The sequence below is a fragment of the Podarcis cretensis genome, assembly GCF_951804945.1.
Source record: "Podarcis cretensis genome assembly, chromosome: 3".
Classification (NCBI taxonomy): Eukaryota; Metazoa; Chordata; class Lepidosauria; order Squamata; family Lacertidae; genus Podarcis; species Podarcis cretensis.
This window is the reverse complement of record NC_137172.1, coordinates 124,996,007-125,021,451: the sequence shown is the minus strand read 5'-3', so window position 1 is coordinate 125,021,451 and position 25,445 is coordinate 124,996,007. Positions and strand designations below refer to the sequence as shown.

Genomic DNA, 25,445 nt, shown 5'->3' with positions numbered 1-25,445 from the left:
TCCTTCCTTTACCTTCAGAACACAACAATACAGAGTGATGTGTAGAGCGGAACAGAGAGCCCTGTCCACAGTTGGAGACTGCTTGGGAAACAGCCAGCGGAGGGGGGTGAAAGTGGGAGCAGTCAGTCCTGGCAACTGCTCTATTGGGACAAGACTGAGTGAGAAGTGTGGCTGAGCTGTATGCCATTTCCTTGAATAAAGGGTTAACTTCTCAGACAAACCCTACTTCTTGCATAGGAATCCAGCCCTGATAACCTGAAAATAGTTCTTGCATGACTAAAGCCTTTGAACTCCAGAAGCTGTAAGTGATGATTCCAGTCTAATTTACCCAAGCTGAAATGTCTGCTAACAGCAACTATTAGATTCAAGAGCTGGGGGGGGGGGGAATCTGCCATTCTACTCTCTAAAAACTTGCATTCATGGCATATAAGGCTGTCCCTTTCTCCTTCTGTGCATCACTCTTGTCAGCCTTGCCATCCTCCTTCACTCTTGAACTATGCAGAAAGTCAGCCAGGGCACTTGAGGACATCTGGGAGCAGCCTGAGAAGTTTCAGCTGGGAAACTGGTGCAGAGGATGTGCCTCTGGAGTATTTCCTGGCATAGGCTGGTGTCAAAGCTCTCCCCTGTGGAAAGAGGTTTGAGTGCACCCTTAAAGTCAAAGCCACAGCTCTAAGGAATGGTTTGGCAGCAACCTAGCTCTACCAGTATCACTAAATATTACGTTACACTTTCCTCTGATATTTGCCTAGGGTTTCATACTAATTCTTTAGCAAGAAATAACAGGTGCAAATTGTCCATCTTTTTCAAGTCCTGCAGGAATGCATCAGTCTCAGATAAAAATAGAATGCATCTCTACATAACCTTGAAAACAAATGCTCTGGGGATTGTGAGTAAATGTCATGTAAATCATTGCTTTTTTGCCACAAGCTCTTGGCAAAAGAGTTGGTTGTTCTGCACCCCATGAAAAGAAGAATGCAAATCAGAGTGCAATAGGTGCCCTATGACAGCATCACTTCTCAATTTCATGGATAATAAAGCATGTGCTATCCAAAAGTTAAAGACTACAGCCTTTTCAGACTGTGTATCTGGAAGAATGGAAGACCAAGGGTGCAACTATCAAAGAGCGGAGCGTTTTCCACTCCCAGTTATACTCTACATAGTTTGCACATCAATTGAGGCTGTTGTTGGGATATCGTTGAATGCTTTCATTGCTGTAGTGAATTGCATTGATGGGATGAGAAATGGACACCTGAAATCCATTGATAAAATCTTGACTGCTTTTGGTGTCTCCAGATGTTTCTACATGTGCTTGCTAGTTATCAAGATTTTCTGGATAGCATTCTTTCCTTGGATACTTGAAGACACAAGCTTATACCAAACATACAAAGCTACAACGTGGTTTCTAAATTGTACCAACCTCGGCTTCACTGCCTGCCTGTGTACATTTTATTGTGCAAAGATTGCTAACTTCCAGCACTACATTTTCTTCCTCCTGAAGACGAGAATCTCCAGATTGGTACCCTGGATGCTTCTGGCTTCTTTGCTTGGATCATTGGCAACTACGTCACCTTTCTTCAAAGAAATTTACATCTTTACATGCCAAAACAATAGTAGTTTTGATAGATTAGGAAATGTCACGCTTGAAGGCTTTACAGTAGAAACAGATTTGGTTCATTTGTTTCTGTGGTGTGGTCTGGGATTCACAGTGGCTTTCTTCATCACAACCACATCAACTTTTCTCTTACTCTTTTCTCTGTGGAGACACACCCAGCAGATGCAGAACAGTTCAGCCAGTTTCAGCAGCCCAGGCATGGCTGCCCATTTTCAGGCTGTGAAAATAATCATTTCTCTCTTGGTCATAAATGTCATTAATTTTGTATCTTTGATGGTCCTTCTGTCCAATATATTTCTAGACAGCAGTCTTGCCAGCCGGTTTTGCGCCATCATTCTAAATGCATGCCCTTCCATGCAATCTAGCCTCTTGATTTGGGGAAATCCTAAACTGAAAAGGGAATTCGGTAGAGTTGTGCATTATATCAGGTACATGTTCTTATTTGGAAAAGGTGTAATGAGAGATGCATTCTGTCTTCCATCAAAAATGATTGGAAGCGTGAGCTGCATCCCAAACACACATTCATATTCGTGTAATCCAGAAGTGAGACAAGTGACACATGAGGAACTGCATTAAATTAAAATCCTGTGGACGGAGAAGATGATAAAGCAGTTTTGTTGTTTGATCAAGCCTGTATTCTAGCCTGATTTGCCTGCTGTGTACTTAAAAAAATCTTGAAAATAAAATTGTGTCCCTATAGAATAAAATGATAGTGGAGTCTTTCGATGAAGTAGTGAGCCAACTGAATCTTTCTGTGTAGAGACAGATTGTTGAACTATGCATAACCTTTCCACTTAGTTGTTGAGGTAACAGAAGCCAGGTAACAGAAGCCAGTGCAATGTTTCCCCCCCCCCCGTCTCTTCACATGCTTCTGCACCCTCCTCAAATTGGCTCAGAACCGTTGGGAGAACCCCCGAAAAGTGTGTGCCCATGTGGAGTAGCAGTGAGAGTATTGGACTAAGACGTAGGAGAGCACGGTCCAAACCCCTGCTCAGACATGAAAGTCACTGGGTGACTTTGGGCCAGTCCCTTTCTCTCACACTAACCTACCTCACAGGGTTGTTGTGAGGATAAAATGAGGAGGAATACCCAAGAGGCCTATGTGTGCCACCCTGAGCTTTGGGAGGAAAGGTGGAATGAATAAATATATAAAATAGTGTGAGGAGGGAGAGGAAAGAGGAGAAAACATTCCTTCTAGAAAGCAGAAATGCTTGCGCTTCTGGAACAGTCACCTTAGCACAGAGGTTGTCAACCTGTTTTGGGTCCACAGCTCCCTTGACCAACTGCATTCTTTCTGCAGCACCCCTGTGGGGCGCAGGACGGAGCCCAGTTACAGGCATGTCACCCCTTGCCTGCAGAACTGGCAGCCCCTCAACCCTTTTCGAACACCCTCCCTTGTGGAGTGTTCCCTCAGCCTCCTTCCCCCTCTCCTTGGGAGTCCTCTGGGCAGCCGCTGCTGCTGCCCCTGGTCTTTGGGTGCCCCCCTGCCCCAAAGAGAGGCACCATTCGCCTGGGGAGCTTATAGCCAGGGCTGCTGCAATAAACAGCTGTGCAAGCCTTTGAGAATCAGAGACGCGAGAGGGCATCAGAGGAGGGAGGGAGGGACGGAAAGAGGGACAGAGGGCAGGCTCTACCTCTCCTTCAAATCAGAATCAGTGAGGGCTGTGAAGGTCCTGTGTGAGTGTCTGGAGGTAGCTGGTGGATGGAAGGTGGCTAATGGATTGAGGTTGAATCCTGACAAGACAGAAGTCCTGTTTTGGGGGGACAGGAGGCGGGTGGGTGTGGAGGACTCCCTGGTCCTGAATGGGGTAACTGTGCCCCTGAAGGACCAGGTGCGCAGCCTGGGAGTCATTTTGGACTCACAGCTGTCCATGGACGCACAGGTTAATTCTGTGTCCAGGGCAGCTGTCTACCAGCTCCACCTGGTACGCAGGATGAGACCCTCCCTGCCCACAGACTGTCTCACCAGAGTGGTGCATGCTCTAGTTATCTCCCACATGGCTCTACCTTTGAAGGTGACCCGGAAACTACAACTACAGTAATCCAGAATGCGGCAGCTAGACTGGTGACTGGGACCATATAACACCGGTCCTGAAAGACCTACATTGGCTCCCAGTACATTTCCGAGCACAATTCAAAGTGTTGGTGCTGACCTTTAAAGCCCTAAACGGCCTTGGTCCAGTATACCTGAAGGAGCGTCTCCACCTCCATCGTTCTGCCCGGACACTGAGGTCCAGCACTGAGGGCCTTCTGGCGGTTCCCTCACTGCAAGAAGTGAGGTTACAGGGAACCAGGCAGAGGGCCTTCTCGGTAGTGGCGCCCGCCCTGTGTAATTTCCCCATCAGATGTCAAGGAAATAAAAAGCTATGACTTTTAGAAGACATCTGAAGGCAGCCATGTATCAAGACGTTTTTAATGCTTGATGTTTTAGTGTGTTTTTATATATGCTGTGAGCTGCCAAAAGTGGCTGGGGAAATATAATATAATATAATATGATGATATGATATGGTATGATATGATATATGATATGATATGATATTAGGCGCCCCAGGGTGCCATGGCATACTGGTTGAAAACCACTGTCTTAGCATGATGTAGGATTCCACACTTTAATTTAAGTTTCAATCCACTGATACTTATTATTTCTATTTATATTTCTGAATATTTATAAACTGCCCTCTCATGAAAATAACATCACTAAAACATCGTAACACTATAAGATTATAAAACGAAGAGAAATGACCAACATTGAATCAAATTAATTATCCAAAAATGCTTGGTGGAAAAAGAACATTTTCAGCAGGTGACAAAACGTTAGAATGGCAGCTTCCTGTTTGGCTTCCAGAGGAAGACTTCCAAAGGTGCCACCACCTGACCTGCCTGGCTCGTCCACACCTCCGTTTCTCCAAGGAAAACCCGTGGCATAGCACTGAATTGGAACAAACTACCAGGGGTTTTTCTGCAGATAGCTGTTGGTTCCAAATGAGTGCTGAAGAGTGGGTTTTCAGGGGAAAGAGGCCGGGCCAAGGCCACAGGGCTTGGACAAGTAGGAAACTGCTCAGACACTTGCTGCTTTCTAGGCACAGGGCAAGCAAAAGATGAGCCCTAATAGAAGTCAGGAGGCCTTCTCTCAAGGATCCCAGGGATCTGATACACCATTCTGGATGGTGCATAAGGGACATGGGAGTCCTTCAGGTTAAGACTTTTAAAAGCAACCCTTTAATGAGGCAGTTTCATTCCTTTGCTTCTCTGTTATTTTTCTTTCCTCCCCTTCTATATTGACAATGGAAGGGATCCCCCCCGCCCCCCAGTGGAGTAGAAATGAAATTGAAGAAGAATAGGAGGAAGGAATCCTTTGTTTAGAAAGACTTCCCCCTTTGTCTCACTGCAGCTCTAAGGGAAAGGGTCTACTTCTTGAAACTCCTAGGATGTCTGGTCACATCCACAACATACATTTTAATCACATTTAAAGCAAAAGGCTAAAGAATCAAGGAAACCAAGCTACGATTTCCAGTAACCTTAGCAAACTGTGGTTCCAAGGATTGTTTAGGGGAAGCCAAGTGTGTCAAGTGTGTAAGGGACGCGGGTGGCGCTGTGGGTAAAACCTCAGTGCCTAGGACTTGCTGATCGTAAGGTCGGCGGTTCGAATCCCCGCGGCGGGGTGAGCTCCCATCTTTCGGTCCCAGCTCCTGCCCACCTAGCAGTTCGAAAGCACCCCTAAGTGCAAGTAGATAAATAGGTACCGCTTTATAGCGGGAAGGTAAACGGCGTTTCTGTGTGTTGCGCTGGTGCCGGCTCGCCAGAGCAGCTTCGTCACGCTGGCCACGTGACCCGGAAGTGTCTCCAGACAGCGCTGGCCCCCGGCCTCCTAAGTGAGATGGGCGCACAACCCTAGAGTTGGACACGACTGGCCCGTACGGGCAGGGGTACCTTTATCTTTACCTTTAAGTGTGTCCAGAATATATCTAAATGATATATCAAAATGTCCACAAAATTTTGAATATATTTGCTACCAAACTAATCAGATGGTGAGTCCAATATCAGTTTAATGGTAGCAGGGAATTAAGAAGATTGACTTATTCATATTTTTTTCCAAAACAACAACAAAAACAATTTTAAACTGTGTGAAGCATAGCAAGATAAGTTTTTGTTTATTATAGCATCTGGAACTCCAACCTTCAGGTTTCCACAGAGTTAATGAAATGCATCATGTTTCTCATATGGTTTTTAAACGCTGTTATCCATGGTACTTAGCTTTGCTACATAAGCATGCAAAACTGAGCATATGACACCATGCCTGTGAAAAGAATACTCTCCATGTTTACATTTCTCAGAAACCAGGAGCTTTCTTATGATGGATATAACTCAGTGGGTTTGTTTTCTCTGGACAAGTCTGAAAGCTCAGTGGCTGTTCATTCAACTTCCATATTCTAAGGATGTGGCATGAAGATTTTCCTCCTGAGTGGAAAAGCTGTTTTAAAGGATAACAGTTGTCAGGAGCTGGACTGAGGAGGAATGATGGGAGCCCATCCCCCTTTTTCTGAACCTTCCCAAGGGCAGGAGGACAGTATTGATTTAGAACAGTGGTTTGCAGAGGGACATGGTCCAGAGGGAAAAGCTGGAAAATACTGAGGGAGGAACAGCTAGAAGAGGAAACGCCAAGAGAGAGACAGTTGGCAGATTCAGTGTCCTTGGACAGCATTCCTGACCCCCCCTTCGCCTAAGACTAGACGGGCTCTGAGAGTGATAGAACAGAGAGCTCAGCAGTGACAAGCTCAGATTACCCAACGTGGAGTGACGTAAATTAATGGGGACGGAGGGGTGAAACTTTACTGGGAGCAACGCCATTTTTTAGAGAGATATGCATTCCTTTGTTTCTTGCTGTGATCATTAAAGAACTTATTTGGTAAGAACGCTCCTTTCGTTTTATCTGCTTATTTGCTGCCACAGGGGGAGGGATCCAATCCCCCAAAGTCTGACAACAGTCCATTGTTGCAGTTTTCTAAATTTTGGGCATTGGCACAAACATTAATTGCGTTGCTCGTACTTGGAAGTCAAACTATAATTGGAGACACTTGGATTTAGAAAATAAAATATGGGCTGTTACAGCAATCTACATGTTTCTTGCAAAGCTATAGAAATTGCACAAAGGTGGTCTGATTCTGGACCTGCTTTACAAGCTCTAGCCATGTCAATAATCCAGTGCTATACTCTGGTTTTTCGTTGTTCTGACCTCCGATTTGCTGTTTGCTTGAGCATTTCCACAGTGGGGAGGTTTGCAAACTTCAGTCCCTTCCTTTACATTCACCTCCTGGATTCTTTATCTCTGATCACCAGCATCTCTTTCTTCAGTGTGATTTATCCAGCAATGTGTTATGTCCTGTTGTTAGAATTCTAAGGTCCCAAATATAAAATAAATGTTCATAAATGTACATGGCAAACGCATACATAAGTATATAAACCTTGTGTCTGAAACATCACCACCACAGGCACCAACCTCTTGGCATCCTGCTCCGCTTTCACCTCTAATTTTTACTAGATATGCCCAGTAAATGGTTTGCATCGAACCAAAAGATGCTGTAAGCGCTGCTCAAAAGGAAGGTGTCCGTGTTACTTAGCTAAGGCAGCTGGGTGCATCTATAGAGCTCTGCTCATTACTTACTCTAGGAGTTGGATCATCGTCTTTCCCCACATGCTTTTTTGTGGGTTTCTTTTGTGTGTAGGCTTTATTTTTCAAAGGTTCTGCCTTTTTACGCTCCCAATCTTCGTCCTCCAGGTCCAGCTGAGTCCCCTTTAATTTTGCTCTCTGACAGAACTCCCTACACTCTACCTCTGCCCTAGATGAAAGAGAAAGGATGGTCATCTTCACCAAATTTAACAAAACCTCTCAAGCCATCTGGAATTGATATGGCATATTTATTCAATAGGGGACGTGGGTAGCGCTGTGGGTTAAACCACAGAGCTTAGGACTTGCCAATCAGAAGGTTGGCGGTTCGAATCCCCGCGACGGGGTGAGCTCCCGTTGCTCGGTCCCTGCTCCTGCCAACCTAGCAGTTTGAAAGCACTTCAAAGTGCAAGTAGATAAATAGGTACCACTCTGGTGGGAAGGTAAACGGCATTTCCGTGCGCTGCTCTGGTTTGCCAGAAGCGGCTTAGTCATGCTGGCCACATGACCCAGAAGCTGTATGCCGGCTCCCTCGGCCAGTAAAGCGAGATGAGCGCCACAACCCCAGAATCAGTCACAATTGGACCTAATGGTCAGGGGTCCCTTTACCTTTACCTTTTATTTATGCAATAAAATATAATATTCTTAGTGTGCTGATTGGTTCTTTTCAATCAGTAACCCAAACCACTTATTTCTATGTTACATTTTGTTTGTCCAATGGATTGGGATCTACTTTTTGCTCTGGTGTGGACAAGCCCCTGGTTGGGGTGGGGTTGGACTGAAAATCCTTGGTTCAGATCTATGATGCCAGGAAGGGGAGGCAGGCCATTGCAGAGCTTATGTGAGGCCAGGGTGCGAGTCTTGCTCTTCGCATGACAGCAGAGGTCTGGCAGGCCTGGAGGGGGGGCACTGAAAGGAGCCCTGGCCAGGTTAGCTCTCCAAGGCCTGGGGCAAGCGTACCTGGCTGCCTCCCCCCCCCCCCCGCAGGCCAGAGAGGCATAGTGGAGCCCACCAGGACAGCTGTATGGATCAACAGCTGGCTTAACTATGGGCCAACCAGCCCTCATGGCAATGCACCCCCCCTACAGGTTGCCTGGTTAGTCTGTCCTCCTGGCTTGCACCCCCCCCCCAGGACTCCTTGACACTCGCCTTCAGCCTTGCACAGCCAGGGCAGCGTCACTTAACTCCCTTGGGGGTCCTGAGGCACCTGCACAGGTTGTGGGACTGGAGCTTTGGAATATCCCTCCCAGTGGGGATTTGGCTGCCTCTTTATTGTCACTCAAACACTGTTATTTTTAGAGCCTCATCTTCTTAATCTGATTTTTATACTAATCCCTGCTTTAAATTGCATTCTTTTAACTTGATTTTTTAAAATAACTTTTTTATTTTATTTTGAATGATGTAGTTTCTCTGCTCTACCAGCTGAGGAGTGGGATATAAATCTAGCTAATAATAATTGATTTATCTGTTAACAATTTGTTGATACTTACACCTCTAAGAACGTGACACAATCTTTGTGTCCGTAGATCTCTGCGATCCTCTTGGGTGTGTCCCCATAGAGATCTGCAGCATCAATAGGCGCATGCAGAGAATGAAGGGTTCTTAACACTCCTAGTTTCCCTGATTCAGCCCCAAAATGAGCTGCCGTCCATCCTGCTTCAGTTCTCAAGCACAGGCGAGCACCATGCTCCACAAGCAGTTTTATTATCTTTGAGTGCCCTGTAGAAATACAAGGATGGGAGCCAAGTGGGTGAAATGGATCACAGTGGAATTTCTTCATTATAGACAAGTTCCAGTTGCAGCCACCTGCTACCTGAGGCAAATCACAAAATAGTGTCCCCCTCCCTGCCAGGTAAGAAGGGTGAGGGAAGATGTACAACAGGAACAAGGGCGGAGGAGAAAATAAAGATCTCTATCAGGACCTGCTGCCCCGTGGATCCTGCCACCCTTGCCTCGTGAGTGGGCCAGCTTGGTTGCTGCAAATACACCCAGGTCTCTGTGGCACCTTAAGGGGTGTGTGTGTGTGTGTGTGTGTGTGTGTGTGTGTAGTGTTAAATGGTGGCTCCCCACATGCTGGCTCTCATCCACCATTCCTGGCCCTCAACCAGGCTGGCTGGGGCTGATGGGAGTTGGAGTCAAAGACCTGGAGGGCCACACGTTCCCCCCACCAGCCTTTAAAACGAACCGATTTATTGTAAGCTAAGCTTTCATGGCTCAAAACCATATCATCAAATGAACAAAGTGTAATGCTGTGTTGATGTGTAGACATGCGCATGAAAAGACAAGAATTGCAAGCAGTGCTGTCAAATGGCTAAGACAGGCAACAGATGAGATTTGGGGCAATTCAGTAAATACAGTGACCGTTTACAAAAGCAGTAATTGGTCATAGTGCAGTCATCTTAACACTGTTATGTTATTTCCTACTCCTAGTGGAAAAGGAAACCAACAACTCACATAAGGCCTATGTGAACAGAAACTAATCTCTCAATGAGCTGTCATTCGGACATTTCATGCTGCAGCCTCCCTTTGGAATTTCTTTCTTTGAAGAATGTCGCTTTTCAGCTCAGGTCAGCAGCAGAGAATCTTAGGAGACTGAAATGTTCTATTTGTTTCTGAATTCTGCTGTTTTTTTCTGTGAGATTAGTACCCTCTTTGTGAATGCAGTAGAAGAGATTTATAACTTACCTTTTGCTGCAGCCCAGTGCAGTGGTGTTCTGTCACTCCAATAAATATCTTTGCAATTTGGGTCACACAGCCCTGTCTTGAGAATCTCATCCACCAAGTCACAATTGCCCAATGCTACAGCTTCGTGCAGCTCTGTCATGCTGTTACATTAAGCTCTGTGCAAGACAAAACAAAAACAAAAAACTGAAAACCCAAATCCTGCATGATTTTGTACTTTTTTATCCAAATGAGACACAGTTATTAGTGGTACAGTGGTACCTCGGGTTACATACGCTTCAGGTTACATATGCTTCAGGTTACAGACTCCGGTAACCCAGAAATAGTGCTTCAGGTTAAGAACTTTGCTTCAGGATGAGAACAGAAATCGTGCTCTGGCGGCGTGGCAGCAGCAGGAGGCCCCATTAGCTAAAGTGGTGCTTCAGGTTAAGAACAGTTTCAGGTTAAGTACGGACCTCCGGAACGAATTAAGTACTTAACCCAAGGTACCACTGTAAAAGGAAGGTAGTAAGAAAGAAAATATTTACAGGCAGTCTTTGCTGAAAATGAATCACATGCCTACCATCTGTGCTCATGCTCCAATCCTATGTCCACTTGTTTGGGCTTAAGTCCCACTGACATTAGGAGAGAAAGACAACATGAGATTTTGCTCCTGCAATAAAAGAAAGCAAAGTCTGTCTGCTGATGACAAAATCCCCCAGTCTGTTGTTACTTACTCTCTATGGGAACTGGCTCCTCCCTTGTTAAAGCTGCAGAGCTTTAGAGGAGAAATCTTTACAGGAATGTTTTCAGCAGATGCATGTCACACAGGCTTAGGCATTGAATTTTAGACAGCCTGTGCAAATAAGGTAAAGGGTCAATATTGCACGATAAGAGAATTGGGTTGTAAGGTTTCGTGATGCTGCAGATTTATTAAATATTTTAAGGAAGGCATTTTTTCCAACTGCTCTTCCCTATCTGAAAAAAGAATGGCCTGAACTCTTTTGAGGTGCTTCCAGATGGGTAGCACCTGAGGCTTCCCAATTGTTGCTCTTCTCTTGCAAGCGGCAAGCGGAATTGCAAGCAACTTTCCATACTAGTGAGCATGTTGTGCTTTTTAAAATGTGTACAATCTGCTATGTTCAGTCCTACGCACCAGCAGGCTTGACACGGCTGCTGTATATGTCAAAGGGAAGGTCCCAATTGACCTGAGCTGCCCTTGACTCTAAGCCCACATTTGCCGCAGTGGCTGTTGTTTTATCAGACATTGGGGTTTTTAATCAATCTTTTAATTAACACAAAATGCTTTGTTTAGTTATAATTTTAAGAATGTTTTAAAATATGGAAATGCCATTTAAATGAAAGTATAGAGCTGTAACGAGGGACGCAGGTGGCGCTGTGGGTTAAAGCCTCAGCGCCTAGGACTTGCCGATCGAAAGGTTGGCGGTTCGAATCCCTGCGGCGGGGTGCGCTCCCGCTGCTCGGTCCCAGCGCCTGCCAACCTAGCAGTTCGAAAGCACCTCCGGGTGCAAGTAGATAAATAGGGACCGCTTACCAGTGGGAAGGTAAACGCCGTTTCCGTGTGCGGCTCTGGCTCGCCAGATGCAGCTTTGTCACGCTGGCCACGTGACCCGGAAGTGTCTCCGGACAGCACTGGCCCCTGGCCTCTTAAGTGAGATGGGCGCACAACCCCAGAGTCTGTCAAGACTGGCCCGTACGGGCAGGGGTACCTTTACCTTTACCTTATAGAGCTGTAACACTATAATGCTAATTCTGAAGAGAAGGGGGGACTTTCTGGTCACCACCACCTTACAAAGGTAATAAATGATGATGAGAGAAATGGCTTTTTAACAAACATTTTTATAATAGCATAATATCATCATACTTTAATGCTGTAACACTTTCATTTAAGTGGTATTTAACTATTTTTTTAATATTAAAAATTATAACTAGTAATGCACCAGTAATGAAAAGATAGATTAAAATGAACAATACAGTATAAAATGGCGCCCACTGGAAATATTATGGTGAGTGTGCTCTGTGATTGTTCACCTGCCTGATACATCATTGCCTTTCTTCAAACCATGGACTTCAAAAAACACACCTGTGCAGTTAGTGCTGCTCTTCGGAAAAAAGGGAGGACTTTTTGTTGCCAGAGGAAAGACAGGAAAAAGTCCAGGATTGTAATGATTGGATGTTGTGTGAGTATCCCATAATAACTGAGCAAATTCTGCACTAAATGCCTAGTATACAAGATCTGCTTAACTATTGTTGACTCTTGGCTGTTACGTTTTTATGGTGTGTTGCTACTATAAGTTGTCATTTTATTACAGTATTTGCTTTTAATATTAGTTTCAAATAAAGTATGACTCTATTTCTGAAATTTGAAACTGTTGCTTAATCTAATAAGATAAAAGACAACTTCCCTGGATGTCTAGATCCAGGTTTGGGGCAAGTATTTGATGATGATTTAAAATCACAAAACATACAGCAAAGCATGAGAATATAGGCTGTTAGACCTCTAAAACAGACTATTCTAAATTAATCCCGAAGTTCTCCAGTTCCCTTAGCATAGAAAGAAACCACACATTTAGTAAGGAACCAGGAGAACAAAAACTTTTTAAAAGAATGGGAAAAATTATAAGTTATCCAGGAGACCACTGTAAGCAGATGGAAACATTAGCAGGATTTTAATTCCACTTATTCTACAAGGAAGGCTCAAGCAGTATGTGGACCGAGAACTCCCAGAAGTGCAAGCTGGATTTAGAAGAGGCAGAGGAACCAGAGACCAAATTGCAAACATGTGCTGGATTACGGAGAAAGCTAGAGAGTTCCAGAAAGACATCTACTTCTGCTTCATTGACTATGCAAAAGCCTTTGACTGTGTTGACCACAGCAAACTATGGCAAGTTCTTAAAGAAATGGGAGTGCCTGATCACCTCATCTGTCTCCTGAGAAATCTCTATGTGGGACAAGAAGCTACAGTTAGAACTGGATATGGAACAACTGATTGGTTCAAAATTGGGAAAGGAGTACAACAAGGCTGTATATTGTCTCCCTGCTTATTTAACTTATATGCAGAATTCATCATGCGAAAGGCTGGGCTGAATAAATCCCTAGCCGGAATAAAGATTGCCGGAAGAAATGTCAACAACCTCAGATATGCAGATGACACAACCTTCATGGCAGAAAGTGAGGAGGAATTAAAGAACCTTTTATTGAGGGTGAAAGAGGAGAGCGCAAAATATGGTCTGAAGCTCAACATCAAAAAAACGAAGATCATGGCCTCTGGTCCCATCACCTCCTGGCAAATAGAAGGGGAAGAAATGGAGGCAGTGAGAGATTTTACTTTCTTGGGATCCATGATCACTGCAGATGGAGACAGCAGTCACGAAATTAAAAGACGCCTGCTTCTTGGGAGAAAAGCAATGACAAACCTAGACAGCATCTTAAAAAGTAGAGACATCACCTTGCCAACAAAGGTCCGTATAGTAAAAGCTATGGTTTTCCCAGTAGTGATGTATGGAAGTGAGCGCTGGACCATAAAGAAGGCTGATCACAGTCCCATGGATTGCAAGAAGATCAAACCTATCCATTCTTAAGGAAATCAGCCCTGAGTGCTCACTGGAAGGACTGATCGTGAAGCTGAGACTCCATTACTTTGGCCACCTCATGAGAAGAGAAGACTCCCTGGAAAAGACCTTGATGTTGGGAAGGATGGAGGGCACAAGGAGAAGGGGATGACAGAGGACAAGATGGTTGGGCAGTGTTCTCGAAGCTACCAGCATGAGTTTGACTAAACTGCGGGAGGCAGTGGAAGACAGGAGTGCCTGGCATGCTCTGGTCCGTGGGGTCACGAAGAGTCGGACACGACTAAACGACTAAACAACAATGTGGATTGTTATAATTTCATAATTGTAAAATCAAATAAAAATGTTCTGGGTTGTTTTTTTTTAAAAAAGGTTTTCAACTCTTCAAAGGTCAAACTCTTCAAAGGTCAAATTTATGTGCTTTTCCATACAGCAGTCTGAAAATGCAGGCAGTAAAACTTAGGTTCCAAAGTGGTGAATGTTTCTAGATTATTTGTACAGAAACACAAAATGGTACAGAAACACAAAATTGACTATCGCTGCCCCTTATTATTGTACGCTGACGATGCGGTGATCCTCTCTTATTCTCGAATCGGTTTGAGGAGGGCCCTTAAGATTTTTGCGTTATACTGCCAAACAAATTTACTTACTATTAACCATTCCAAATCTAAAGTCCTAATTTTTTCCAGGAGTCGTAAACTGTATAGATGGGAACTCGAGGAGAAGCCAATTGAACAAGTTTACAAATTTCAATATCTAGGAATTTACTTCCAGTATAATACGGGATGGAAAGCGCATATCACATATTTACAAAATAAGGTTAAAGCCCTTATCTATGCTCTATTACGCTTCTTCTTTACTGAGGGGGCTATGCATGTTCCATCCGCCTTAAAAGTTTATAGTGCGAAAGTGGTTGCATCTATGGCCTATGCGGTCCCTTTATGGGGCGCCTTTGTAAACCTCTTGCCTCTGGTGACATTGCAAAATCTTTTTCTAAGACGCCTTTTGAAACTACCCTCCTGTGTAAGCAACTCTGCCATTCGCCTAGAACTTAAGATCCCCTCCCTAGAGATTCTGATGTGGAGACATGCCTTTAATTATTGGCTGTCCCTTTGGCATAAATTGCCAAACTACCATCTTATTCAGTGCCTTTGGAGAGATGAATTCACCAACCCATGGACAACAAAAATCCATTCCAAACTGTTGTCTTATGGAATCTCTCCTTCCGATATACTTAATTTAGATCTAATTACAGCTAAAAAGGTCATCAAACAAAGATTGGAGGAGGTAGATTTGCAACAAAATCTTACTACAGGTGGACATGTTCCCCGATAAATCAGGGCATTACATCTATGTCCCAGATACCTCGATATCTGTCTACTTTATCGGCTGCGTCGCATAGATTCGCATTTGTTAGAGCCAGATTTAATGTGTTCCCCTCAAATGTTCTGAGCAATAGATTTTCTAACGGTAAAACCTCTGTTTTATGCGCATGTGACAACAAATCAATAGAATCCCTCTATCATATCTTGTTTAATTGCCCCTTATACATTGTTCCCCGATCAAGGATCCTGAGTTCAATCATTCTGGAAATTGCTGCTAAACCACCTGAATTACATCTAGCTTATCTACTCCAGGACATTGACTCTTATAGAACATTACAGGTTGCTAGATTCCTGATTTCAGTTCTTTCATATAAAAGACTTCATGGAATGCTGCATGACTATTAAAAATCCAGTAAACTCTATGCACCATCTTGATCTTCAAGGCCATAACACGGTACATCTAGAGATTGTAAATAATGTGAAAGAGATTATGCGTTGAAATATTTTAGTTGATATTTTAGATTGTAAAATGCTATTTTATCTATTGATTTGTTTTACCTTGTGGGCTTATAGCCGAATAAAGTATTATCTATCCACACTGTCTAAGCTTGGAGCACCCTGCTTAAACCTCCTTACTGGTGGAATCACATGGTGGAATGGCATGATAAACTCTCCTCCCAAGGCGAGGGGCAGTGACTTAGCTAAGGCTGGCAGGACAGCTTACTTTATGGTCTTCACCCCTTCATGCATTAATTAGTGTTAAGCATGTTGGTTATATGAGACTGATTTATCCCACAGAAAGGATAACAGTCCATAAAAGTTTTTTTAAAATATGTTGACCATTTAACTAGAGTTGGACAATTTGATCTATTTCACTATTTCATCTCAGGGCTACTAGATTCTCCTGCTTTTGACATGTACTTTAGCAATCCTTGCATCTGTTGTCAGTACCACCAGGTGTTCACATAAAATATAAGTGAGGGAGGGGGGAACAACCCTGGGAAATAAGTGTGGACTGCTGTTTACGCCAAGGTTGTTAGTGGCTACATCAGGATGACATCACAATGCTTATGTAAGGGCTTGACTTCCTTCTGTTGAACTGACATCCACAAGGTATTTATAAGAATGATGTGCATGTAGGGATAGGGAGCTACTCTTAGCTTACGTATATTTAAATGTAGCAACTTACTGCAGTAAAGTTAGTAGACAAAACAGCTGCAAATATGACCCAGGATAAACGGGGGAAGCTTGGTGCCAGAACAAATTATACCTCAGCAAAGTCAAAAACCTGTGATCAAAGGGCCAAGAAGAAACTTTCTGCCACTCTGCTGTAAGTCCAGCATCTTCACTTCTAAGCTGAGGGCAGGGATGGGCCCCACAGCTCCCAGTCCTCGCTGTGTTTCATCTGACCCAAGAACATGGCCTGATCAGATGCTTGCCACTCTTTCTTTTGGCTCTGACAGCTGTTTCAGTCACATTGTCCAACCCTAGTTAAATGGTCAACATATTTTTTAAAAAAACATACGGTATATATGACTTTTATAACAGAAGCTGCATGAAAAGTCCAAAATCCACACTTGGACAATACTTTTATTAGGACCAACAAGTAAGATGTTACACAAATTGGGAGGGGAGAAGGAAAAACACTAATCCCCCAACCAAAATACATAAATTAGGCTGGATGTTGGAGCTATGAGGTCCTCAGATTGTAATCATCATCTTAAATAAGAACTGCAGATCATTGGCATTATTCCTTTTATCAATCTCCAAACACAGATTAGATATCAATAGAAAATGTCAAAAATTGTGTGCTGATTGCCCCAATCCCCATCCATTGCCATTTTGTTATGGCTGCACCCTGGCACCTCCATTGTGATCTTCTGTTGCGTTTTGCTCTCTAAAGTGAGTCCTAGGGATAGAAGTTTGAGAACCCCTGAACTAGGACACCTGGGGAATGGCAAGTAAAAGAGAAATTCCCTAACCCAGGAGATCTAGGCCAAAGGTGGGCAAGATGTGGCCCTTCAAACGTTGCTGTGCTCCAACTCCCTTCAGCCTCAGCCAGCATGACCCATATGGTCAGGGGTGATGGAGGGCCACAAGGGCCCCAACCCTAATGTATCCCATCTATAGAATAGTGTGACCGGAAAATAAAAAATAAACATGTTAAACCAGGCCACTAATATCATTCTGGTGGCGGTGGTAAACAGGATGATAGCATTTAATTATTTATTGGAAGGCATTTTATAATTGATTTTGATGTTTTAAGTTGGTTTTGCTGGTATTTCTGTTGGGCATTTTATATCTGACTTTTAGAATTGCTCTTTAAATTGTTGCTATATTTTAATCTTTCTTTTAGCTTCTTAATTTATTTGAAAACTGGGGTATATATTATTTAAATACATATTTCTGTTCCTTGCAGGAGCCTTTTGGACACTGAGGACGACCTCTCTAATATCCAGTGGGGATCAGTGCCTTTAGAAGTACAGGACTGGCTGACTGTTACCTTTGCAAGGAAAAAAGAGGCGTACAGTATCAGACCTGAGGATCAGCCAAGCATTCGAACTATTTCATATGCAGTCCAGGCTAGTGTTTTGGTAAAAAGGTGAGCAGGGGCCATAGAACAAGTAATGAGCCTAAACTCTGTAGCTCATGACTGGTGGAATTAAAGGTGCATCTAACGCAGTCTCTTCAAGAAATGTTACATCCGGAATCTCATTCACCAATTTACACATACACATGTTCATTATAAGACCATAAACACAGGGAGTCTGGGGGGCCCAGGACCAGATGTGAAGCAGCACCAGCAAGCTCACCCAGCGGGGGCTGGAGTGGTCCTCTGCTCCCTGCTCACTCCAGCAGTGGCACAACCAGGGTGCGCTGAGCTGGGGCTGCAGGAAAGGTGCTTCTTCTTCCCATTAAACAAAGGATTCGTGGAAGGAATTGCGGCAGGTGTCACTGTGACCGAGAAGATATTCTCTGTGGCACACTTAATGGAATATGCAAAATAAGGTCAGATCGAGAGCTGGTTGTTAACGGCATAATGCAGGGGTGGGGAACATCCCCTCCCACACCAAGAGCCACCAGCACCCACACATCCGTTGGCATCAGAATCATCACAACCCTAAACCTGTTCTCTATGAAGAGATGGGAGATTTAGGTGAGGCAAGGTGAGGCAAGGTGAGGCGACTGCCTCAGGCAGCAGGATCCACCAGGGCAGCAGATCCCCATGTCTTTCTTTCTTCCTCACTTGCCTCTGATGCAGGACAAGGAGTTGGGGCTTTTGTCTCCATCTCACTGCTCACCTTTCCTGAAGGCAAGGGCTCCAATGCAGCACATTCGCCCCACTTTCCCAGCCCAGTGAGAACAAGGAGCCTTGAAGTCACAACACACACCAGCATTAGGCTGGGGAGAAAGCTTCTGTTGACTCAAGGCTTCTTGCCAGACCCATTTCACTGGGAGGAGGGGCAGCAGGGCAGGACCATGCCAGCCTCTCAGCAGCCTGAGAAATGGCCCAGGGGCAATTAGCTGTCTATAACGCTTGACGGAGCAGCCCTGTCCAGTTGTGGGGGGCAACATTTAGAGACCATCCAGTGAACTTCATGGCCATGTGGGGATTTCCACCAGGGTTGCCTCATCAGCCCTAGTCCAACCCTCTTCCTGCTTTCCCACATAGAGTCTCCCCCACTACTTGACTTGACCTACTCTAAGGGTCTTAGAAAATAATCTATGGCTTACATATATTTCATTTGTTCTCCTAGGATGTTCCGTACACCCACCAGTGCAAGTGGTTTGGCTTATCCAGAGAAAGTAATTGCAGCTTTTAAGGTGAAAGTGGTTTTTAAAAAATAATAAAATAAAATGGTCTCCTCGGGAGGTGGTGGACTCTCCTTCCTTGGAGGTTTTTAAGCAGAGGTTGGATGACCACCTGTCAGAGTTGCTTCATTTCTTAAATCAAAGGAAGAAAGGAAGGAAGAAAGAAGCCATTTGTATTGATGGCAGAAGTCATTGGCCAAGAGAGCCTTGTTGGAAGGGTGTGAGGCCCTTCTCAAGGGAGCCAGGGGGCCTGCTGGGGCTGGGTGTCCAGAGAAGGAGGAGGTCATTCAGTTGAGGGAGTTCATCTCTCTGCATCTCTGGCTTGTAGGTCTGAGACCCTTCCTGCTCTGAAATAGGGGTTTCGTTTCTTGTGTGCCTTGAATCCCGTGAGTCTCCTCGGCATAGTTAGTGGTGGTGGATCTGAGAACTTTGCAGCCATAAAATGAAGATCTGTAATAAACTATTATGACCAGCCATAAGAACACCTAATAAATTGCTGTTTTGATCTCTGTAAACTCCCATATCTATAAGCCAAATGTGGCAAACAGGTTGTCTTTATTTAATGGAAATTGTAGTTGGAGGAAGAGCAGTTTATTATCTACATGCTTTCAATAATCTGCCATAACTACATTCATTGGTATTACATTTTTTACTCACGTGACTTGGGAAACGAAAATGTTTGCATTTATATTTTTACATTTTACATTTTATATGTTGTCCAGGAACCTAGATTAAGAAATAAAAGTGCTTTTTTGTGTGTTTTCAATTACCAACAGGACATTGATAAATGGGATTTTGATGTATTTGCCTTAAATGAAACTTGTGAAGGGCACAGCTTAAAATACCTGATGTGTGATCTGTTCAACAAGTATGATCTTCTGAGACAATTCAAGGTCAGGCACTTATCTAGTTAAATCTTAGTATGTTAACAATCCAGTGTTTCCAGACTTTCTTTTAACAGAGCAAATTCCATGTTCTTGAAGGGCAAATTATAATACAGTATGGCAGTATCTAAGCAATTGAGAAAAATTATGATAGGTGTGAAATAAAGCACATAGTGAAGCAAAGGGGCGTGTTCACAGAGTGAGTGTGTGGCTGCACTGGGAGAACGGGGGCGGGGGGGGGGGGTTGCCCTGCAGAGAAGTTCCCCTTTCCAGATTACCCCAGATTGGGAAAATCCAAGTTTTGTGTTGGTGAAATATACTCAGAGTCGCAAAGTGATTTCATGCTCTTTATTCAGCTCATAGTGGTGAGGAGGAATGAATCAAAGTCCCCTCAAAATATCTGCTTTATATACATTATTTACACAATGGGCTGCACATGATTGGCTAATTCCGGAATTCTACTGTAAGCCAATCAGGTTGTGGATTCACTTATATCTGGAGCATGATTGGGTGGTTCCTGCCAACCAATCATACTGCTGCATTGTTCTAGGACCAATCAGACTGCTGCAATTTGGATCCTATTGTTCTAGACCAATCAGACTGCTGCAGTTTGGATCCTATTCAACTCAGTACATAACACCCCTCCCCTCTAAGTTCCAGTCCTGCCCGGGAGGTCGCATTCATAGTCCTCGAGGTACGCCGGCGGCCTACGTGTGCGTTGCGGCCTGGGGTGTTCCCTGGTCCGGGGTTCAGGTTCTGGCTCGTGTTCCAAGGATGCTGGCTGTGATGGGGCTGTTTGGTCTGGCGCAACCGGCTCGCTCAGTCGTGGTTCTGGTTCCGGTGTCCTTTCGGCCTTGCAGGTCCTCTCTGTATTTACTGATTCTGCCTCTCCTGCTGGCCCCTCCTGCTCTATGGGCCTCGCTGCCCCTCTATTCCCTTGGGACTCCTCTGACCTTTCCTCCTCCTGGTTTTCTCCCAGGAATCATCGCCGTATCTGGTGGCAGTGGCGGCGCCAGCATTGCCCCCCCATCCGTTAGCACCTCGTACGACATGGGGCCAGTGACCCTGGTGACTGTGGCGGGTACCCATGCTGGGCCTGCCCCAAAATACTTTGCGTACACTGGGCCCTGGGCCTCAAAGGTCCGGGGGTTCCTGCCTTCCCCCACCATACCTCATCCTGAGCCCTATTGGGGTGAAGGCAGTCCAATCTGATTGCAAGGCGCCAACCCATTAGTAGTTCAGCGGGGCTCCGGCCAGTCGTTGAGCTGGGGGTGCTGTGCTGTGCTAGGAGGAATGTGGCAAGGCGGTACTCCCAATCCCCTTGCGTCATGTGGCGAAGGGTGTCCTTGGTGGTCCACACCATGCGTTCTGCTTGGCCATTGGTGGCAGGGTGGAATGGCGCCGAACGGATGTGGCAGATGGCGTTCTGCGTTGTGAAGGTTTGGAATTCTCCTGACATAAATGCAGTCCCATTGTCTGAGACGAGAGTGTCAGGGAGCCCGTGGGTTGCAAACAGCCTGCGTAGTACCCGGATGGCTGCGGATGTAGAAGTGGACGGTACCAGTGCGACTTCCAGCCATTTGGTGTAGGAGTCCACCACTATGAAGAATGTTTTCCCCTGAAAGGGGCCAGCGAAGTCCACATGCAGGCGTGACCATGGTGCTTGGGCGGGCTCCCAGGACTGGACTGGGGCCCTTGGGGGATCTGGGCGGGATTCTTGGCAGGCCTGGCAGTGTTTGACCCAGGCCTCTATCTCTCCGTCGATTCCCGGCCACCACACATAACTCCTGGCCAGGGCCTTCATTCTTATTACCCCTGGGTGTGTCTCGTGTAGGGCTGTGAGGACCCTTTTGCAGAGGGGCTAGGGAACAACTACCCTGCTTCCCCATAACAGGCACCCCTTGTGGGCCGACAGTTCATGTTTGCAGGTTGTGTAGCCAGCGAATTCTGGCCCAGGGCTGCTGCTGGGCCATCCCCTCCACACCCAGTCCAGGACCCGGGAGATGACCCTATCTTTCTTGGAATGGTGTGCAACTTCTTGTGCCTGAATGGGGCGGTCGGGAAGCAGCTCCAGGCTCATAACCTCTTGTGCAGGTGCTGGGTCGGGGCCTGTTTCCGGTAGTGGTAGCCTGCTGAGGGCATCTGCATGGCCCATCGCCTTCCCCGGGCGGTGAATCAGTGCATACTGGTAGCTGGCAAGGAAAATTGACCACCTGAGGACGCGAGGAGACAGCACTTGGGGGGTCTGCTTTTCGGGGGCAAACAAGCCAAGCAACGGCTTGTGGTCAGTCACCATGGTGAAGGGCCACCCGTACAAGAAATCGTGGATTTTTTTTACTTCCTTCATGATTGCCAGACCCTCCTTGTCGATTTGCGAGTAGTTCCGCTCGGTTGCGTTGATTGTCTGGGAAAAGTATGCTACCGGTACCTCTCTTCCATCTGGGAGTTAGTGTCCCAGGACAGCGCCAATGCCATAGGGCGAGGCGTCGCATGCTAGCACCACCGGCAGCCTCTCGTCGAAGTGTGCCAAGACCGAGTTTGAGACAAGCAAGTCCTTGACTGCCTGGAATGAGCCTCCTGGCGCTGGCCCCACACCCAAGGGGCCCCCTTGTCCAGGAGTCTGTGTAGGGGCTCCGCTACCGCCGCCTTGTGGGGAAGGAAGGAAGGAATGGTAAAAGTTCAATAGTCCCAAGAAGGCCTGAAGTTCAGTCTTGTTCTTGGGCGCTGGGGCATCACAAATGGCCCGTACCTTGTCCCCAGTCGGGTGGACCCCTTCTGCGTCCACCATAAGTCCCAGAAAGTCCACCTGAGGCACTCCTAGTAGACATTTTTCCTGCTTCACCTTGAGACCCGCCATCTGGAAACGGTGCAGAACGGTGCGGAGGCGGTCCTCAAACTCCTCTGGTGTGGGTCCGGCAATCAACACATCATCGAAGAAGGGGGTGACACCAGGAATCCCTTTAAGGAGCGAGTCCATTAGATTCTGGAATATGCCTGGTGCCACACTGACACCGAATTGCAGCCGCTTTATCCTGAACGCTCCTCTGTGCGTCACAATCGTCTGTGCCTCTGCTGTGGCCTCATCTACTGGCAGCTGTTGATATGCCAAAAATTTTCGACCCAGCCAGGGTGGCAAGGACATGGCTGACCACTGGCACTGGGTACGCATGGCCCGTGAGGGCCTTGTTTATGGTACATTTGTAGTCTGCGCAGATGCGGACCAAACCATTAGGCTTGACGGGTGTGACGATTGGGGTTTCCCAGGGAGCATTAGGTACTGGCTCCAGCACTCCTTGCTCCACGAGCCGGTCCAATTCCTCATCTATATGGAGTTTCAGGGCGAACGGGACCCGGTGGGCCTTGAGCCTGACCGGTCGTACTGCAGGGTCAAGCTGTAGAGCAATGGGGGGGGCCCGCATACTGTCCCAATTTCCCATCGAAAACCCCTGGAAAATCCTTGCTTATGGCGTCCACGTCCACTTGTAAGGTAGTGTGGTTCACCCCGGTGATGGCTAGCCCCAGTGGTCCAAACCATGCCAATCCCAGTAAGCTAATGTAGGGGCCCTTGACCACAAGCAAGTCCAGTTGCTGCGTCCGCCCTCGGTATTGCACCCTGAAGGTCCCCACCCCCATTGTGGGGGCCTTACGTTTCTGGAAGTCCCGGAGGGTGAATGGGGCCGGCCTGAGTTTGGGACCCCAGTAGGACACAGTTTCCTTAAGGTCCTTGCCGAGATTATGGATAGAGTTGAACCCGTGTCAAGCTCCATGCGGCATGGGGCCCCCTCTATCTGTACCTCTATATAAATTTTCTCTACATTGGGCTGGCGCAACTGGTATACCTGGAAGTCCGTGAGCTCCGTCGAGTTGCCTTGGTGCGTTGGGCCCCGGGACCTGGGGCTCTTGGATTGGTCATCTGATGCCTGGCGTCGGGTGGGCCGAGCTCGACACACCCGGGCGATGTGTCCCGATTTTCTGCACTGCCTGCACTCTGTGTTGCGGAAACGGCAGGTCCTCCTCTCGTGACTTTCCCCACAGCTTGCGCAGTTCCCTCCTTCTCGTCAAGGCAGCTGTGGTATGTGGGCTGCTTGAGTGCACTGCTGTACTCGGTGCACCTCCTCCCTGTCAGATCCTGAGTCGTCAGTGAGGTCTTCGTGGTGGACCCATGAGCCAACAGTGTGACGCGGCAGCTAAAAAAGCCAATGCAATTCTGGGCTGCATCAATAGGAGTATAGCATCTAGATCAAGGGAAGTAATAGTGGCACTGTATTCTGCTCTGGTCAGACCTCACCTGGAGTACTGTGTCCAGTTCTGGGCACCACAGTTCAAGAAGGACACTGACAAACTGGAACGTGTCCAGAGGAGGGCAACCAAAATGGTCAAAGGCCTGGAAACGATGCCTTATGAAGAACGGCTAAGGGAGCTGGGCATGTTTAGCCTGGAGAAGAGGAGGTTAAGGGGTGATATGATAGCCATGTTCAAATATATAAAAGGATGTCACATAGAGGAGGGAGAAAGGTTGTTTTCTGCTGCTCCAGAGAAGCGGACACGGAGCAATGGTTCCAAACTACAAGAAAAAAGATTCCACCTAAACATTAGGAAGAACTTCCTGACAGTAAGAGCTGTTTGACAGTGGAATTTGCTGCCAAGGAGTGTGGTGGAGTCTCCTTCTTTGGAGGTCTTTAAGCAGAGGCTTGACAACCATATGTCAGGAGTGCTCTGATGGTGTTTCCTGCTTGGCAGGGGGTTGGACTCGATGGCCCTTGTGGTCTCTTCCAACTCTATGATTCTATGATTCTATGATTCTATGACCCTCGGTTGGGACGCAGGCTCGGCCATGCCTCTTGCGTCGACCTCTCGGCAGCTTCTGTTGCCAGGGCCTCCTCCAGAGTGACCTGGAACGTTAGGTCCTTCTTAGCGTAGAGGCATCGTTGCAGCTTCTCATCCTTCAGGCCACCGACGAGGCGGTCACGAAGCATGATCTCCAGCTCTGAGAAGTTGCAGAACCGGGCGGCTTGGCAGAGAGAGGTCACAAACCCAGTTATGGTTTCCCCAGGGGCTTGCCGCTTTGCGTAGAAGGCATTTCGACGAGCCACCACTGAGGGCTGCGGCGAAAAGTGCCCCTTCAGCTGTTCCATTATTGTTTTGTATGGAACAGTAGCGACGTCTTCAGGCGCAAGGAGAGCCCGGGTGATTTCAAACGTCTCCTCTCCGCAGATGCTGAAGAATATCGCCCTCTTCTTGGCGTCTTCTTCATCAGTGACCCCTTTGGCTTCTAGGAGGAAGGTTGAAACGGGAGGCGTACGCTTCCCAGTCTCCAGATGCTGGGTTGAACAGCGAGAAGCTGCTGTCGGTTGCCATTCTGAGTTCCTTGTGTCCCGGAGCTGAAGCCTGGATACACAGTGCGAGGCAGCGGTGCGGCAGGTGGCGGTGCTGCGGTGCTGTGTGTGGCAGTCAGCTCAGCGGGATCCCACCTTCGTTGCCAGTGAAATATACTCAGAGTCGCAAAGTGATTTCATGCTCTTGATTCAGCTCATAGTGGTGAGGAGGAATGAATGAAAGTCCCCTCAAAGTATCTGCTTTATAGACATTATTTACACAATGGGCTGCACATGATTGGCTAATTCTGGAATTCTACTGTAAGCCAATCAGGTTGTGGATTCACTTATATCTGGAGCATGATTGGGTGGTTCCTGCCAACCAATCATACTGCTGCATTGTTCTAGGACCAATCAGACTGCTGCAATTTGGATCCTATTGTTCTAGGACCAATCAGACTGCTGCAGTTTGGATCCTATTCAACTCAGTACATAACAGTTGGAAAGCTTTAGGCTGCCAGTTGGATGGATGACACCTAAAAAATCAATGCACATGGAGCTTCCAATCTACATTAAACTC

General features: G+C 46.4%; 2 protein-coding genes across 7 annotated transcripts in view; one reads left to right on the top strand and one right to left on the bottom strand.

The window, feature by feature from the left end:
- Positions 1 to 5,737: 5,737 nt before the first annotated feature.
- ANKRD66 (ankyrin repeat domain 66) lies at positions 5,738 to 10,650 on the bottom strand. Of its 2 annotated transcripts, none has more exons than XM_079970177.1 (5): positions 10,487 to 10,650; positions 9,963 to 10,117; positions 8,768 to 8,996; positions 7,275 to 7,449; positions 5,738 to 7,006 (listed from the first exon to the last, which is right to left on the bottom strand). In XM_079970177.1, the coding sequence occupies exons 2-5, from the start codon at positions 10,099 to 10,101 to the stop codon at positions 6,986 to 6,988; spliced, it is 564 nt and encodes a 187-aa protein (XP_079826303.1). In that variant the 5' UTR covers positions 10,102 to 10,117; positions 10,487 to 10,650; the 3' UTR covers positions 5,738 to 6,985. The 2 variants fall into 2 exon arrangements, with proteins under 2 accessions (XP_079826303.1, XP_079826302.1); XM_079970176.1 differs by having other exon boundaries at positions 10,522 to 10,650.
- A 5,278-nt stretch (positions 10,651 to 15,928) lies between these two features.
- The window catches only part of LOC307212428 (dual specificity calcium/calmodulin-dependent 3',5'-cyclic nucleotide phosphodiesterase 1A-like), a 43,762-nt gene continuing 34,245 nt past the window's right edge, over positions 15,929 to 25,445 (top strand). For 4 of the 5 annotated variants that reach the window (XM_079969794.1, XM_079969793.1, XM_079969792.1 and 1 more), the window contains exons 1-4: positions 15,973 to 16,183; positions 17,273 to 17,455; positions 18,612 to 18,678; positions 19,443 to 19,559. In XM_079969794.1, the coding sequence (XP_079825920.1) occupies positions 16,077 to 16,183; positions 17,273 to 17,455; positions 18,612 to 18,678; positions 19,443 to 19,559 (474 nt within the window). In that variant the 5' untranslated portion in view covers positions 15,973 to 16,076. The other variant, XM_079969795.1, reaches the window with a different exon arrangement.